The sequence below is a fragment of the Lagopus muta genome, chromosome 3, assembly GCF_023343835.1.
Source record: "Lagopus muta isolate bLagMut1 chromosome 3, bLagMut1 primary, whole genome shotgun sequence".
Taxonomy (NCBI): domain Eukaryota; kingdom Metazoa; phylum Chordata; class Aves; order Galliformes; family Phasianidae; genus Lagopus; species Lagopus muta.
This window is the reverse complement of record NC_064435.1, coordinates 60,615,178-60,627,932: the sequence shown is the minus strand read 5'-3', so window position 1 is coordinate 60,627,932 and position 12,755 is coordinate 60,615,178. Positions and strand designations below refer to the sequence as shown.

At 42.1% G+C, this 12,755-nt stretch overlaps 1 protein-coding gene across 1 annotated transcript in view; it reads left to right on the top strand.

Annotated features, from left to right (window-relative positions):
* The first annotated feature begins 139 nt into the window (after positions 1-139).
* GALNT12 (polypeptide N-acetylgalactosaminyltransferase 12) overlaps positions 140-12,755 on the top strand; it is a 45,474-nt gene continuing 32,858 nt past the window's right edge. Inside the window, exon 1 of the mRNA XM_048940848.1 lies at positions 140-667. Within this exon, the coding sequence (XP_048796805.1) occupies positions 285-667 (383 nt within the window). The 5' untranslated portion in view covers positions 140-284. The remainder of the gene's footprint in view (positions 668-12,755) is intronic.

Below are 12,755 nucleotides of genomic sequence, written 5' to 3'. Positions count from 1 at the left end.
CGAGGCCTCGCCCCGGGAGCCGCTCCGCCCGCCCCAGCAGCCCCTGGCCGCCACGTTTCCCTACCCCGCGGGGCGGCCGGGCGGGGAGGAGAGGAGGGAGGAGCCGCGGGCGGCGGAGCCGGGCGGGTTTCCTGGCGAGGCGGGGAATTGGCGCTGGCTGAGTTGCGTGGCTTGTGCAGGTTCGCGAAAACTTGGCCGAGTTCGCCCGAAGCGAAGGCGTGCCTGCGCCCGCGTCCGGCAGAGTGCCCCGCCGGCCCTGCCCGTAGCCCCGCAACCCGCTCGGTATGGCCGGCTTCGTCGGCCGCGGGATGTGCCGGGGCAAGCGGGGACGGGGCTCCCGCGGCGGGAGCGCGCTGCTGGCTGTGGGGCTGCTGGCCGCCCTCGGCTTCCTCGCCTGGCGGCACGGCCCGTCGCCCCGCCGCGCCGCCCGCGGGGCCCCGCCGCCACCCCCGCCGCCCGCCGACGCCGAGCAGCTGCGGAAGCCGGTGTACGCGAAGCCCGATGCGGAGCCGGGGGCGCTGGGCGAGCTGGGCCGGGCCGTACGGCTGGAGCTGAGCCCAGCGGAGAAGCGCCGCCAGGAGGAGAGCATCCGACGGCACCAGATCAACATCTACCTGAGCGACCGCATCTCGCTGCACCGCCGCCTGCCCGAGCGCTGGAACCCGCTGTGAGTACCGCCGGGAGTCGAGAGGCGGCTGCGGGGCGGGGCGAGGATCCGAGCCCAGCCTGTCCTGCACGGCACGGCTCCGTGCGGCGGCTGCTGCGGGCCAGCAGGTGCCCGGTGACGGCGATCAGGAGGGCACAGCTCTCAGCTCCCCTCGAAAACTCGAGAGCTGTTGGTACAGTATCGTAGTATCGTTTTTTTTTTCTGCGGACCGCTTTAAAAGCACCGCGTATCTCACAGACTGGAAGTTGTCAGCGCTTGTGCCACTGCTCTCTTCCTTAAGGTAGACGAGGGCATGGCGCTGGCCATGGCGCAGCCCAGGAAGGGCCGATCTTCTCTGCAGGGTGGTGTCAGCCTTTTCTCGTGGCACCGCGCAGATCCCGGTTGTCCCTCGGTTAGGTCACTGCATGCAGTGTACTTTTCCAGCCACTCCCAGCTCTACAAATATTGTACTTCCCAGAATTCAGCTTCACACTGCACTTAAGTATCTCACGCCACACAATGTGAATTGAGCTGTTCTGTCACAAAGAAAGTTCAGGTATATGTTTACTGGGATTGTGCAGCTGTTTCATGATATCTAAGTGCCCACTTAGATGCTGAAAGTTTGTCTAACTTCACACTTTCTTTGTTCCTGGATAATTTGTTGTTGGGACAACTTACCAGAGATAATGGCACCAGCAACTTTAATATAAGGATTAGATACCTTAGATAGTTTGAGTTGGCAAACCACAGTTTGGTGCAATCGTGATGGTGGTGCTGAAAGTTTGACTGTATGGTTGCTTCTGGCCTATGCAAATGCTTTGTTTGATTCAGAGGTTCACCTCAGTGTGGCTTATCCTGTAAGCAAGCAGACAGCTGCTGAGAAGGATAGCCTTAAACAAGAGAAAAGGGGATCAACCAAAAGGGGACCAAGAGTATGTGCCTTCAGCAAACTCAAGTCCCTTCCACCTCAGCCTCAGCCAGTTGGTTTCTTTGCAGTGGGCTCGTGGTCACAGGAAACTGAGGAGAAGACAGGGCCCTGTCTCTGCCATAAATTTCTTTCTTGTTTGTGTCTTGAACAGCTGCTCACTCAATTCTACTTACAAGTGTTCTTGTAATCTAAAACACACCCTAATCTAAAACACCTAACTTACAGTAACAAAAAATTGCAGAGTGAATGCAAGGCCTCTTTACTGTAACTGTAAGCCTGACAGCAGGCTTGTTTACCTTAGCTAGCTCATACCTTGCTCATACTGCCCCTTCTGAAGCAGTCTATAGATGGGACTATAGCATCTACAGAGGCTTAAGTTGTGTTTCTACAGGAAGAGTTTAAGTTGTTTCAAAAAATCACTGCAATTTCTTCCAGACCTTCTGCTGGAGGAAGTGGAAGATTGCAGTTGTTGAGCTGTTGAGATAGATAGAGATTGTTGAGTTGTTGAGATAGATAGAGGGGGCAGATTCTTGAAATAATATAAGAAGGCATTTGGATCTTGCTGTGGTGATGTATTGTTTTTGATTTTAGTACTTGGATGTTGAAATGATGAAGTATCTAAGCCAAAGGATTGCAAAGTGTTAATGACATAATCTTGGAGATTATTGTTTTCTGAAGATAGGGCTGTGTTGTACTGTTTGAGTATCTACCTAGTGGTACACTGAAGTTGTTCATGTATTTCCACACAGTTAAATCTAAATTTGGCAGAAGTATCAAAGAACATCTATCCAACTTCCACAGCAAATGTAAAAAAAAATTCCCCAAAGACAATTTTGCAATAAAGTTATTACTACTTCCCTTAAGAGGGAAGAACGTTAAAGAGATCCAAATCCAAAAAACACCGCCAAAATATTAAAAAAAGGTATCCACAAGCCTGTCCACCAGAAAGTTCTTTGCATTTCGTTAGAGGCTGTATGGATTGAAATGTCAACTCTAAGAAATATCTGGTTTACTTTATTTTATTTTGGTAATGCTTGACCAACCAGATAAGCATTTAATGATCTTTATGAACACTGGGGTGATGGGAGAGGCTGTGATGGTAGGAAATGTGTAGTAATGCTTCAGCTTTCCCAAAGTGGTGTGAAGACTATATTTCTAGATGTGATCAGTGGAACTGTTTGGGTACCTGATGTCCAGAAAGTGACAAATATGCAAGCTTTTTTTTTTTTTTAACTTCATTTGGTTGTTTTTGTTTGTTTGTTTGTTTGTTGTTTTTTTTTTTGTTGTTGTTGTTAAGTGGAATTTCAGAGGAGAGGCAGAGAACTGTGTGCTAATAAGGCTTGGGTCTCTTCTAAGCTTGTTATTTAGAAACTGATAAGGAATAGAACTAGTAATAGGTAGGTGTGATCTATTGAGAAAGACTCAACCTGGCTTTTACCAAACGTGGCATGTCTCAGACCTATTGGAGTTCATTGGAAAAAAAAAATAAAAAATAGAATATGCTGTTGTCTTCTTGTGATGAGTTCCTTAAACACCTGGGGAGTAAGGTGAAAATTCCTTGCATTTATAGATAATTGGATAAAGAAGGAAAACAATTGTTTTCTTCTTCTTCTTTTTTTTTTTTTTTTTTTTTTTTTTTTTTTTTGTAGTGAAGAAGGGTTGTTGGTCAAGTTTCACAGAGACCTTGTTGGACCCAATGGTGTTGGACCAAATCAGCTTATAGCATGATTTCTGTAATGAAATGATTGATGTCATTTTCCAGGCTCTTTGGCCTGAAAGACAGACAAGCTGCTGAAGGGTGCCTACTGCTAAGCCATGGCACTACTAGCTTGATGCGTGAGGAGGATGAAGCACCTTGAGCCACCACCTTGCTCCACGAATCCTCTTGCTGTGAAGTATAAGGAAGTCCATCTGCTGTAAAGTTCAAATCAAGCATTCATCAGATATTAACAGTACTGTGGCCTTTTTGGTCTGTTCCAGCACATTTTTATGTGTGTGAGGCAAGTCTTGAAATTTAGACCCAAGGAAAATGGGGGGATGGAAAGAAATGGGAGTAAAGATAGGTAACAACCCTTGGATGCTCCTCTGCTCGTCTTAACATTAATGTCCTTCCACATTCATCAGTGACCAATTTTGAAGGTGTTGCCACACAGGATTTTGACTTGTAAGACTGAGAATATCTAAACTAGTAAGTTTTTAACCTGTTCTGCAACATTATGGATACAAGGTGTTGCTTTATCAGAAACAGACTGCACAAATTTTTCCAAGCTGTATGTTGAATGCCTCGGTCTTGCTGTCAGACCAGAAGTATCTGGCAATAGTTACTTATAAAAGATGGAAGGGAGCTGTAGGGGCATTCACTGTTGTCCAGCAGTCATGAGCAGGAAGAGGAATGTGGCCTGAGTTTAGCCCTCAAAATAATGTCATATTTGATTATGAATTCCATCAGATGGTATGTACTTTATAATATAGTTTCTTCAGCATGAGATGTTTCTCATACGAATATGTCCTTGCCAATATAAATGTTCATATCTTTATTTCTTGTTCTTGCAGACTGCCGTAATACATTATTCTGAGAACTGATTCTTTTTCTCTTGAATTACAAACCAGGAAAACGTGACAGCTTCCGTCATTCCTTTATTTCCTTCAGACAGTTACTGCTTCCTTTAACTGTCTTGGCTTATTATCAGTATCTGATAATACCGTGTTTCATCATGAAGAAACTTTTTAGTTCTGTTGACAGCTAGAAGTATATGCATGTACGTATTTGCATGTGTATACATAAAATCAACCTATGAAAAAGTACTATTTTGGTTAAAGTATTGTGAATAAGGGTGTACAATTTGCCAGGAAATTATGAAGTGGTGATGCAATTTGTAAAAGGCTAGGAGCAAAATATGTCATAGGACTATGGAGTAACAGGCTAGATTCAACTCTTCAGTGGTTCTTCATGTTCACTGTCATAGTGTGTTCCTGCAAGTCGTCTTTGTTGGGTCCAATTTGGATGGTCTCCAAGGCTGAGTAGTCAGCAGCCTCACTGGGCACTTCTTCAGGGCCACAGTAAATATTTTTTCCAATCATCATATTATCTAGGTGAGACAGATTTTCTTCCAAACAGCTATCCTTCACTTCTTGCATTTTTGTACTTGTGAAAAATGAAAAAATGACAAGCAAGCATCCTGTAAGCTACTGACTCTTTGAGAGCCCCTGTGCATGCAGCACAATGGGCTTAGGATAGTGTGTTTTGTCTGCTGCCACTCAGCCTCCCCACTGGCTGTATCTGGTCCTTCAGGGCTTCTCCTGGAAGCTGGGCTGAGAGTCTGTGGAATGGACTGTGTAAGCAGCCATGGGGTCTCTTGGTCAGCTTCACACATGAATGAAAAATACATTTCCAGTTTGTCTGCTGGGGTTCTTTCAAATTCAGAACTGTTCGTAAGGATTGTTCATGATTTTAGACACTCTACCTTTTTTGGAGGAGGAAGGCTGTATTTCTCGTGATGGGATGCTTTGCACATTCATTTCAGAAATGGTTCCCCTGAAATCACACCAGCCTTATTTTGTCTGATTGTAATTACAAAAGGAGAAAGGCACGGAGAGGGACTTTTGTGCTGACTCAGTATTTTTCACATATTTAGCACTTCATGCTGTCATTCATGGTGGAAGCCTGAATAAGCCCTGTCTTCACAAGCTGAGGGAGTTGTCTTTTCCATCTCCCCATGCCTGGCAAATGATTTTGAATCACTAAACAACCTCCCCCGCCCACCCCCCAGACATTGGAAATGGTCTGCATAATAATTGTCAGCTATTTAAAAAAAAAAATTAAAAAATAGAGTTTTTATTTTGAGATTCTGTGTTTTGGAAAGAAGGCTTGTTTTAAGTATGTGTGTATATATGTGTGTGTGTGTGTGTGTGTGTGTTTAAATACACAGATAGCTTCCTCTATCACCATCACTCTTTATGCCTGTTGGACATGGAACTGTTGAAGCAGGTCCAGAGGAGGGCCAGGAAGATGATCAGAGGGCTGGAATATCTCCCCTATAAGGACAGGCTGAAGGAGTTGGGGCTCTTCAGCCTGGAGAGGAGAAGGCTCTGAGGGGACCTTCCAGTGCCTGAAAGGCCTACAGGAAAGCTGGGGAGGGACTTTTTATGAGGGCAGGTAGCAGTAGAACAAGGGGAAATGGCTTTAAACTGGAAGAGGGTAGATTTAGACAAGATATTAGGAAGAAATTCTTACTGTGCGGGTGGCGAGACACTGGGACAGGTTGCCCAGAGAGGTTGAATATATTGAAGGCCAGGCTGGATGGGGCTTTGAGCAACCTGGTCTAGAGGGAGGTGTCCCTGCCTATGGCATGGCTGTTGGAACTAGGTGATCTTAAAGGTCCCTTCCAACCCAAACCATTCTATGATTCCATGATTCTATGCTATCCCTGAGTTTAGGGCAACAGTGTTGTGCTAAGATTTTTCCAACTTTGAAAACTGCTTTTTCTGCCTATTCTTGAATTCGAATGTGAGTCTCACACAATCTGTTTTTGTACTGTGCTTTGTTTTGTTTACTGTGCTGTAAATATCCAATTCCATTGGCTGCCCATCTTGCTAGCAAATTCCCAGAACAATCTTTGAGACTGGCTTTTCTCCCTCTTCTGCTCTGGGTAGATGTGGCACCAAGGGGCGTGGTTTAGTGGGCATTGTAATGGTGAGTTGATGATTGGGCTAGGTGATCCTGGAGGTCTTTTCCAACCTTAGCATCTGAGTGCAGTGGGCAAGCTGCTATTTCCAGGAGCCTCACTTGCCTGCTGCAGTAGCAGCCTGGGCTTTCCTCTCCACCACACTGGAGAGGAAAGCTTCCCACAAGCTTCCCAAGTTTTCCAGTATCTTTAGATGACAAATACAGCACTGAAAGTGGACTCCATGGCATATTTATCTGTAGAAGCTTGAGCTTGTAGGCATGCTCCTTCCTTGTGAATGCAGTATTTGCATGCAGGCTTCATTTGCTGTAGATATGTTCTTGCTTTACAGCTCAGCAGAGTCCGAACAGGTAATACTTCTACATACAGGCAAATGTTTTGCATAAAACACTTGCAGTTTTATATGCTTTTACTATCTTCATTATGCTATGGTCATTATTTTGGTGGTTGTTTTTTTTCCCCCGAGCTTTTTTTTTCTGGAAGGGGTAACAAGTAACTACATAAATTATAATGCCATTTAACTACATTGGTCATAATGCCTTCTAGTTATTACTTTACCATTAGTTTGCAGGATTCTTCACATTTGTAAATAGGTTTGGACCCACACAGCTGTGTGTGACTGGGATTACTCATTCCTTCCTCCTGCGGTTATGTGGAGGAGTAATACATCTGCTGCATTACTGTTTTGTTTGTTTGTTTTAAATCAGCAGGCTTGTGTTTTGTAGCAATACAGAACACAGGGATGCTTCCATGCATTTGGTATTTTAGCATGCACATGCTTTGGTATTTTTGTCTATTTTACTGGTTTTGAGATATTGTTTCCTATTTTCCCTAAAAATGTGGAAATTTTCTTTATAGAATCATAGAACGGTTTGGGTTGGAAGGGACCCTTTATCATTATGCTTTTATTTAATAGTTATCCTCACACATTTTCCAGTAGAAATCACAGTATTATCTCTTGACTGTTCTCCTTTGCAACTTCTTACAGAGTTCTTCATCTTCCTCTGAGCTCTAGAAGACTGCTTGCTTTGAGTTGGTTTTGTTTTAATGTGATGCAGTTTCCAGATCAGTGGCAGTTAAGCACAAGTGATGATTTTTTCTTCTCTATTTTTTTTTTTCAAACTGTGATTTCACTACACACTGTGTCTCAGAAGTCCAGGTGCATCTACACCCTGCTGCTTGTGATGGTTACAGTAACTTTCAGCTAATGTATTGTCTTGCAAAATGCTTTTCTTGTCTTGAATCAAATTACACACCTGAAAGTATTTTTTTTTTTTTCAGTGTAGGTGTATGAAATCACAGTTTTCACCTAAAAGTAAATTTTTGAATATAAGTGTGTGGAATTGTACAGCTTGGTACAAATGTTAAGTGTGTCTCACAGATTTGGAATAAGATTGCAAGCATGGGTAACCATTTGAACAAAGAGTAACATAGTTTCAAATCAGCAAAATAAAAATACTTAACAACAACAAGCAAACACATTTTTTTTCTCATATATACATGTGGCAATGCCTTCTTACCTACATCCAGAATCTGAGCCAGAACTTCTACAGGTTTCTTAGAGGAATGTAGAGAATGTAAGCTGTACAGGTGAGCCTATGGATGTTTTTGAATCTGTAGATTTTAGGACCTGATTGCATTACAGACTCATAGACTGTGTTGTGATCTTGGAGGGGAAAGGGGGTCTTTGCATCATAGTTTGTTCCAGACGGGAGCAGGTGATGAGTGGTCTGATCTCTATCCCTGGTTTGTCCTGTTGACTCATTTCAGCCTTGCCCTGTTAATTTGGCTGTCCTGGAAGTTATCAGCAGCAGCTTGCAGCTCTCTGCTTTGCTAAGTAGGGCAAGGCACACCTTCCATAAGGTGTGTGGAGGTGTGCAGAAGCAAGTGCAGTCTTTGCATTCTTTGCCAGGATGAGGCCTTGAGGCTTCTTAATTTTTAAGTAGAACTGACACTTCTTCCAAGGTGCTTTCATCTGAGAAAATATATTGGGCTGAAAAATTGAGTGATGTTTGAAGGAGATAAGAGTAACCTGATTTATATCCTTTAATTGCATTGAAAACATTGCACTTACACATCTAGGATTTTGATTTAATAGAGCTTTGTGGCTTTTGGCTTATAGATTTTATCCATAGGTTGCACTCACCTAAGGAGGACCATGGAGGGGCCACTCAAGCACAGATTCATCCTGGAGGAGGTCATAGCCTCAGTAGCAGTTCAGGATGGCTCAGAAAGCAGGGCTGCACTCTGTGTTGCACTGAGGAGCTTGAAGTGCTCATGGTTGGAGGGGAGAGAGATGGAGAGCAGGACCCCAGCAGGGCTTAGTGCTCTGCCTCTGGGAGGCATTTTGTCTTGGCAGGTTCTCACAACAGTACTTTTGCAGTTTATGGAGTGGAAGTAAAGAAGATGAAAGCGGATTTGGATGCCCTCAGCTGTTGCCATAGGTGTGGATCAGCTGTATTTTCTCAGAGCCAACAAAGTGCTGCTTTTGAGCATACTGCTCACTAAATGGGCACCCTTTAATTCCACACCTCAACCATGTCCAAATTAGGAACTTCTCGAGAGAAGAAGAATCTTGAGCTTCCCTATGGTTTTGGGCATTCATATTAAAAAAAATAAAATTAAATGTCAGCAGTCTAGAAGAATTGCATTGATGCAGAGAGCTGAGAATAATTGCAACATCTTGATTTTCACCGGACAACCTTTTTTTCTGTTAAAAAATGTTCAAGTCTGTCAATTCTAAAAGAGAAGTATATATTCTGTGATCCTACAATATCCTATATATCCTGTGATCCTACAATTCTGTGATTCTGTGATTCTGTGATATTTACAAAATCTTAAATAGCTTGTGAGCAGACTGTATTCCTAACAAATTTATGAAAACTTTCACTTACATTTTTTTTCTCCTTAAAATATGAGTAGCTGGGCATGTAGAACATAAAATTTGGAAATGTCTTGCACTGAAGCGTGTCAGCAACCCTACTTAAGTCGTGGCAGCGTGCCTGCTGTACACACGTCCACACTCTCTCTCCCTGCTTAGAGATACACATCTCTGAGAACAGCTCCTTACACTGAAATAAATTGAGTAATTACGTTAATTGACATAAATGTTCTCCAGAATAGCCCATTGAATTTTGTTTAGGCATTTCCTGCCTGATGTCTCTTTAGTTTCTAATAAATAACCTATTGCAATGCTTACTAACAGAAAATTTTGTAGCGTAGTAGATGCCAAGGTTAAATTATTAAACTCATCAGCCTCACAGTCTCAGACTGTGAATTGCAAATGCAGAAGGAGAAAGCCCAAACCTCACAAGACGTTTGATTTATGGTGATGCATCTTTACTTGCATTGTTTTAGGTTTCATTTGGGGAAATTATATGTTTGAGTAGGTGCAGTAGGGAAAGATCCAGGAGAGATGGAAGACAGTGAACGTTGTTCTAAGTTTGTATTTGCTGAAAGAAAGATGTGTACCAGCATTATCCTCTCTCTCATCTCATCTAGGAATATAAAAATTCATGACTGAATACCATTTAGATTTTACTTTTTTTTTTCTCAGTGACTGATCCAGGTGTTGTAATTTTTTTTCAAAATCACCCTGAATAAGAGACATCTGCTTTCCTGAAGCAATACCCTCTCAGATACACACTTTTAAAATTTTATTATGTTTTTAAATATATACATATATGTAGTGCTTATCTCTGTAAGTACAAACAAAGTAAAATCCCTGTAGTTGAATAAGGTAATGAGAGAGTAGTTGTATAACGTATTGGACGTGTATTGTTTTCATGACAGACCTATTTTGTTTATTTTCCATGCTTAGAAATGTCAAATTTACAAGCAGCTCATTTCTTTATGCCTACAAAGTGTTTCTATGAACTGTTTGGTAGTTGTGATAGCAATGTTCTGGGTGGTGTATCAGCCAGCAGTAGGAACTGTGGGTAGTTTCCTCTCACTTATCTTTAGCCATGGAAAGTGAAGCATCTGCCCTACAGTTAAATCTCTATTGACAGAGAAGAGGTGTGGGCCTACAAAGACCTGTTAGTCTATCCTGGATAAATAGCCTAAGAAGGGTGAAAGGGATTGTCTTTGTGGACGCCCAGAGCTGGCTGAAGGACAGTAGAAAGCCTTCAGTTGGCTGCCATGAAGCATGGTTAATCTGCTGCTATCATGGAACCTGTCCTGGGCCTGGTCAGTGCTGGGCATTTGGGGGTAGCACTAACACACGCCTTAGTCAGGAACTGAAAGCAGCTTGCAGTATAGATAGTATAAATATATGTTCTCTAGCTGCAAAAACATATTTTTGGGCTACTGTCACCAGCTTATATCTTCCCTGTCATTTTAATGACATATTGTAACTGACTTGGGTTTGTTTTTCTCAATAACCCAAAGTAGGAGTGAAATGATTCACGTAGAAAATAGATGCTTGGACACTTGGGTGACACATGGGGAATAAAAATACATCTGGAAGCTTGTGAGGATGAATACAGAAGATACACTGTGAAGATGGTTCTGCTGTAAGTAGGTGCTGGAAAAGGGAGAAGATGACCGGTTTTGATACTGAGTTTCCTATCCTTAGTCTTTTCTTTTTTAAGCTTCTTTTTCTTTTTAGGTGTCAGTGTTTACTGTAGATACGTCTCCTGTTTAATTATTCTGCAGCGACACCTGTGTTTTTATTTCCGAGAATTACATTGATTTCCTTACCTCGGTGTATTTCCAGGATTTAAATGCTTTAGGTTTATGATCTTCACAATGGCATTATTTTCTAAGTCTGAGCAAAACTCTCTGAAGTTTCCTTCAATACAGAAAGATAAGGAAAAGAGCACTTCATTTTAGCAACAGTGTTTGAGACTAGTAGCGGTTCAGTAGTAAGCTAGTAATGGCTATGTGTCTTGGAAATAACTTACAAGGTGAACGTGTGATTTTGCACAGTAGCTGAATGATGATGATTTTTTCTAATTTTTTTGAAGTTGCAAAATGTTACTTACTGCATATGTGGTGATTATTTTTTCCCCACAAATGAACGTAATGCACTAAGAAGCTGAACTTTGTACTGCTCTGCATGTTGGAATATGCCAACAGGTGATGGAGGCATTCCTGTTAGGGGGATGGAGAGCAGGCACAGGCAGCCTGAGCAGCCAGCTCTCCTCCTTGCCGTGCTGATAATAGGTCACTCTTCTTTACAAAATGCTTTTCCTCTTAGCCTCTTTCTTGACTTTAGCCTCTTTCTTGAGAAATATGGGCTCTGGTCTGCTCCATAAGAGGCTGACTTTTTTCCACAGCCTCAGTAACACTTGATGGAGGAAGCAGCAATGCATGATGAATCAGGAGCAGTCTGGGGACTGCTTTGTTCTCTGCCAAATTATGTTTCCTGTCTCCAGCATGTGATTTTCAGGCAAATTCATTGAAGTCTTCAATCTATAATTAGGCTTATAAGCTTCTTTAGACCTTTTGGATTTCTTTTCTCTTTTCGCATAAGGGAATGCAACTTTAATATTCCATGAATCTTTTTGATACATTTTCTGGAGAAAACTCCCCTGGAGGTTTTCTCCTATTTATTTCTTCTTTCCTTAATTTTTCTAAAATGGGTAGGTAATGATCCTGTTTCCATCAAGAAATGAACTGAAATTACCTAGCGCAAGTGATTGTGATATATAACGGCTTTTTTTTTTTCTGGCAGTAATGGGCATAATTGCTTTACAGTAGGCTAAAGAAAATATGTATTTCTAAAATTGGATTCATGTGGTTGGATTTTCTGCGTTGATCTTAGAAGAAAAAAAATATATATGTTACTCCATGAACATCTGGCAAAATAAACGACTTCTGTCACCAGCCATGAGTGTGAGGCAGCTCTCTGTGTGCAGCGTGTCTTAGCACTGGTGCGGTTTCAAGGGTTGAGTGCTCTTCTTCATTGTGTAAGTATGTGTGTGTTTGTGTATGCATGGATATCTCATATAAAATGAATGCTGTTACATAGCATTCTTGTCATGTTTGAGAAGCACACGTCTGTGTTCCTCCTCCACCCAATTATCATTTCTCCTATTTGCTTCCTCATTTTCAGGTATTTATTACAAAAGTATTCTACATCTTTTTTTTTTTTTCTCTTGAGAATTGTGATTTTAGATTTATTTACCCAGATACAGACATTTTCTCTTAAAACACCCCAGATACTAAAAAATACTACCTAATCTTTAAATAAATCTATAAGAATTCTCTTTTTATTGCTATCACAACAGCATTGCAGTCAGTAAATGTAGTCTTACTGTGCTCAAGGTAAGCAGTTTTCATATCACTGTCTGTGTGTTTTGAGGAATTTTGCCTCTTGTAAATGGGACTCATGGATTTTGCTGCCACATTTGCTCCTGGTCAGCTGTATTTTCTCCCTTCATTGTGCTTTGGATAACTTAATGATCACCTGTCTTGATTGGAGGGATACCCTACATGTTGTTGTACCTGTTGGTACACAGTGATGTACAGAAATATGTCTTTCTGCCCCTCT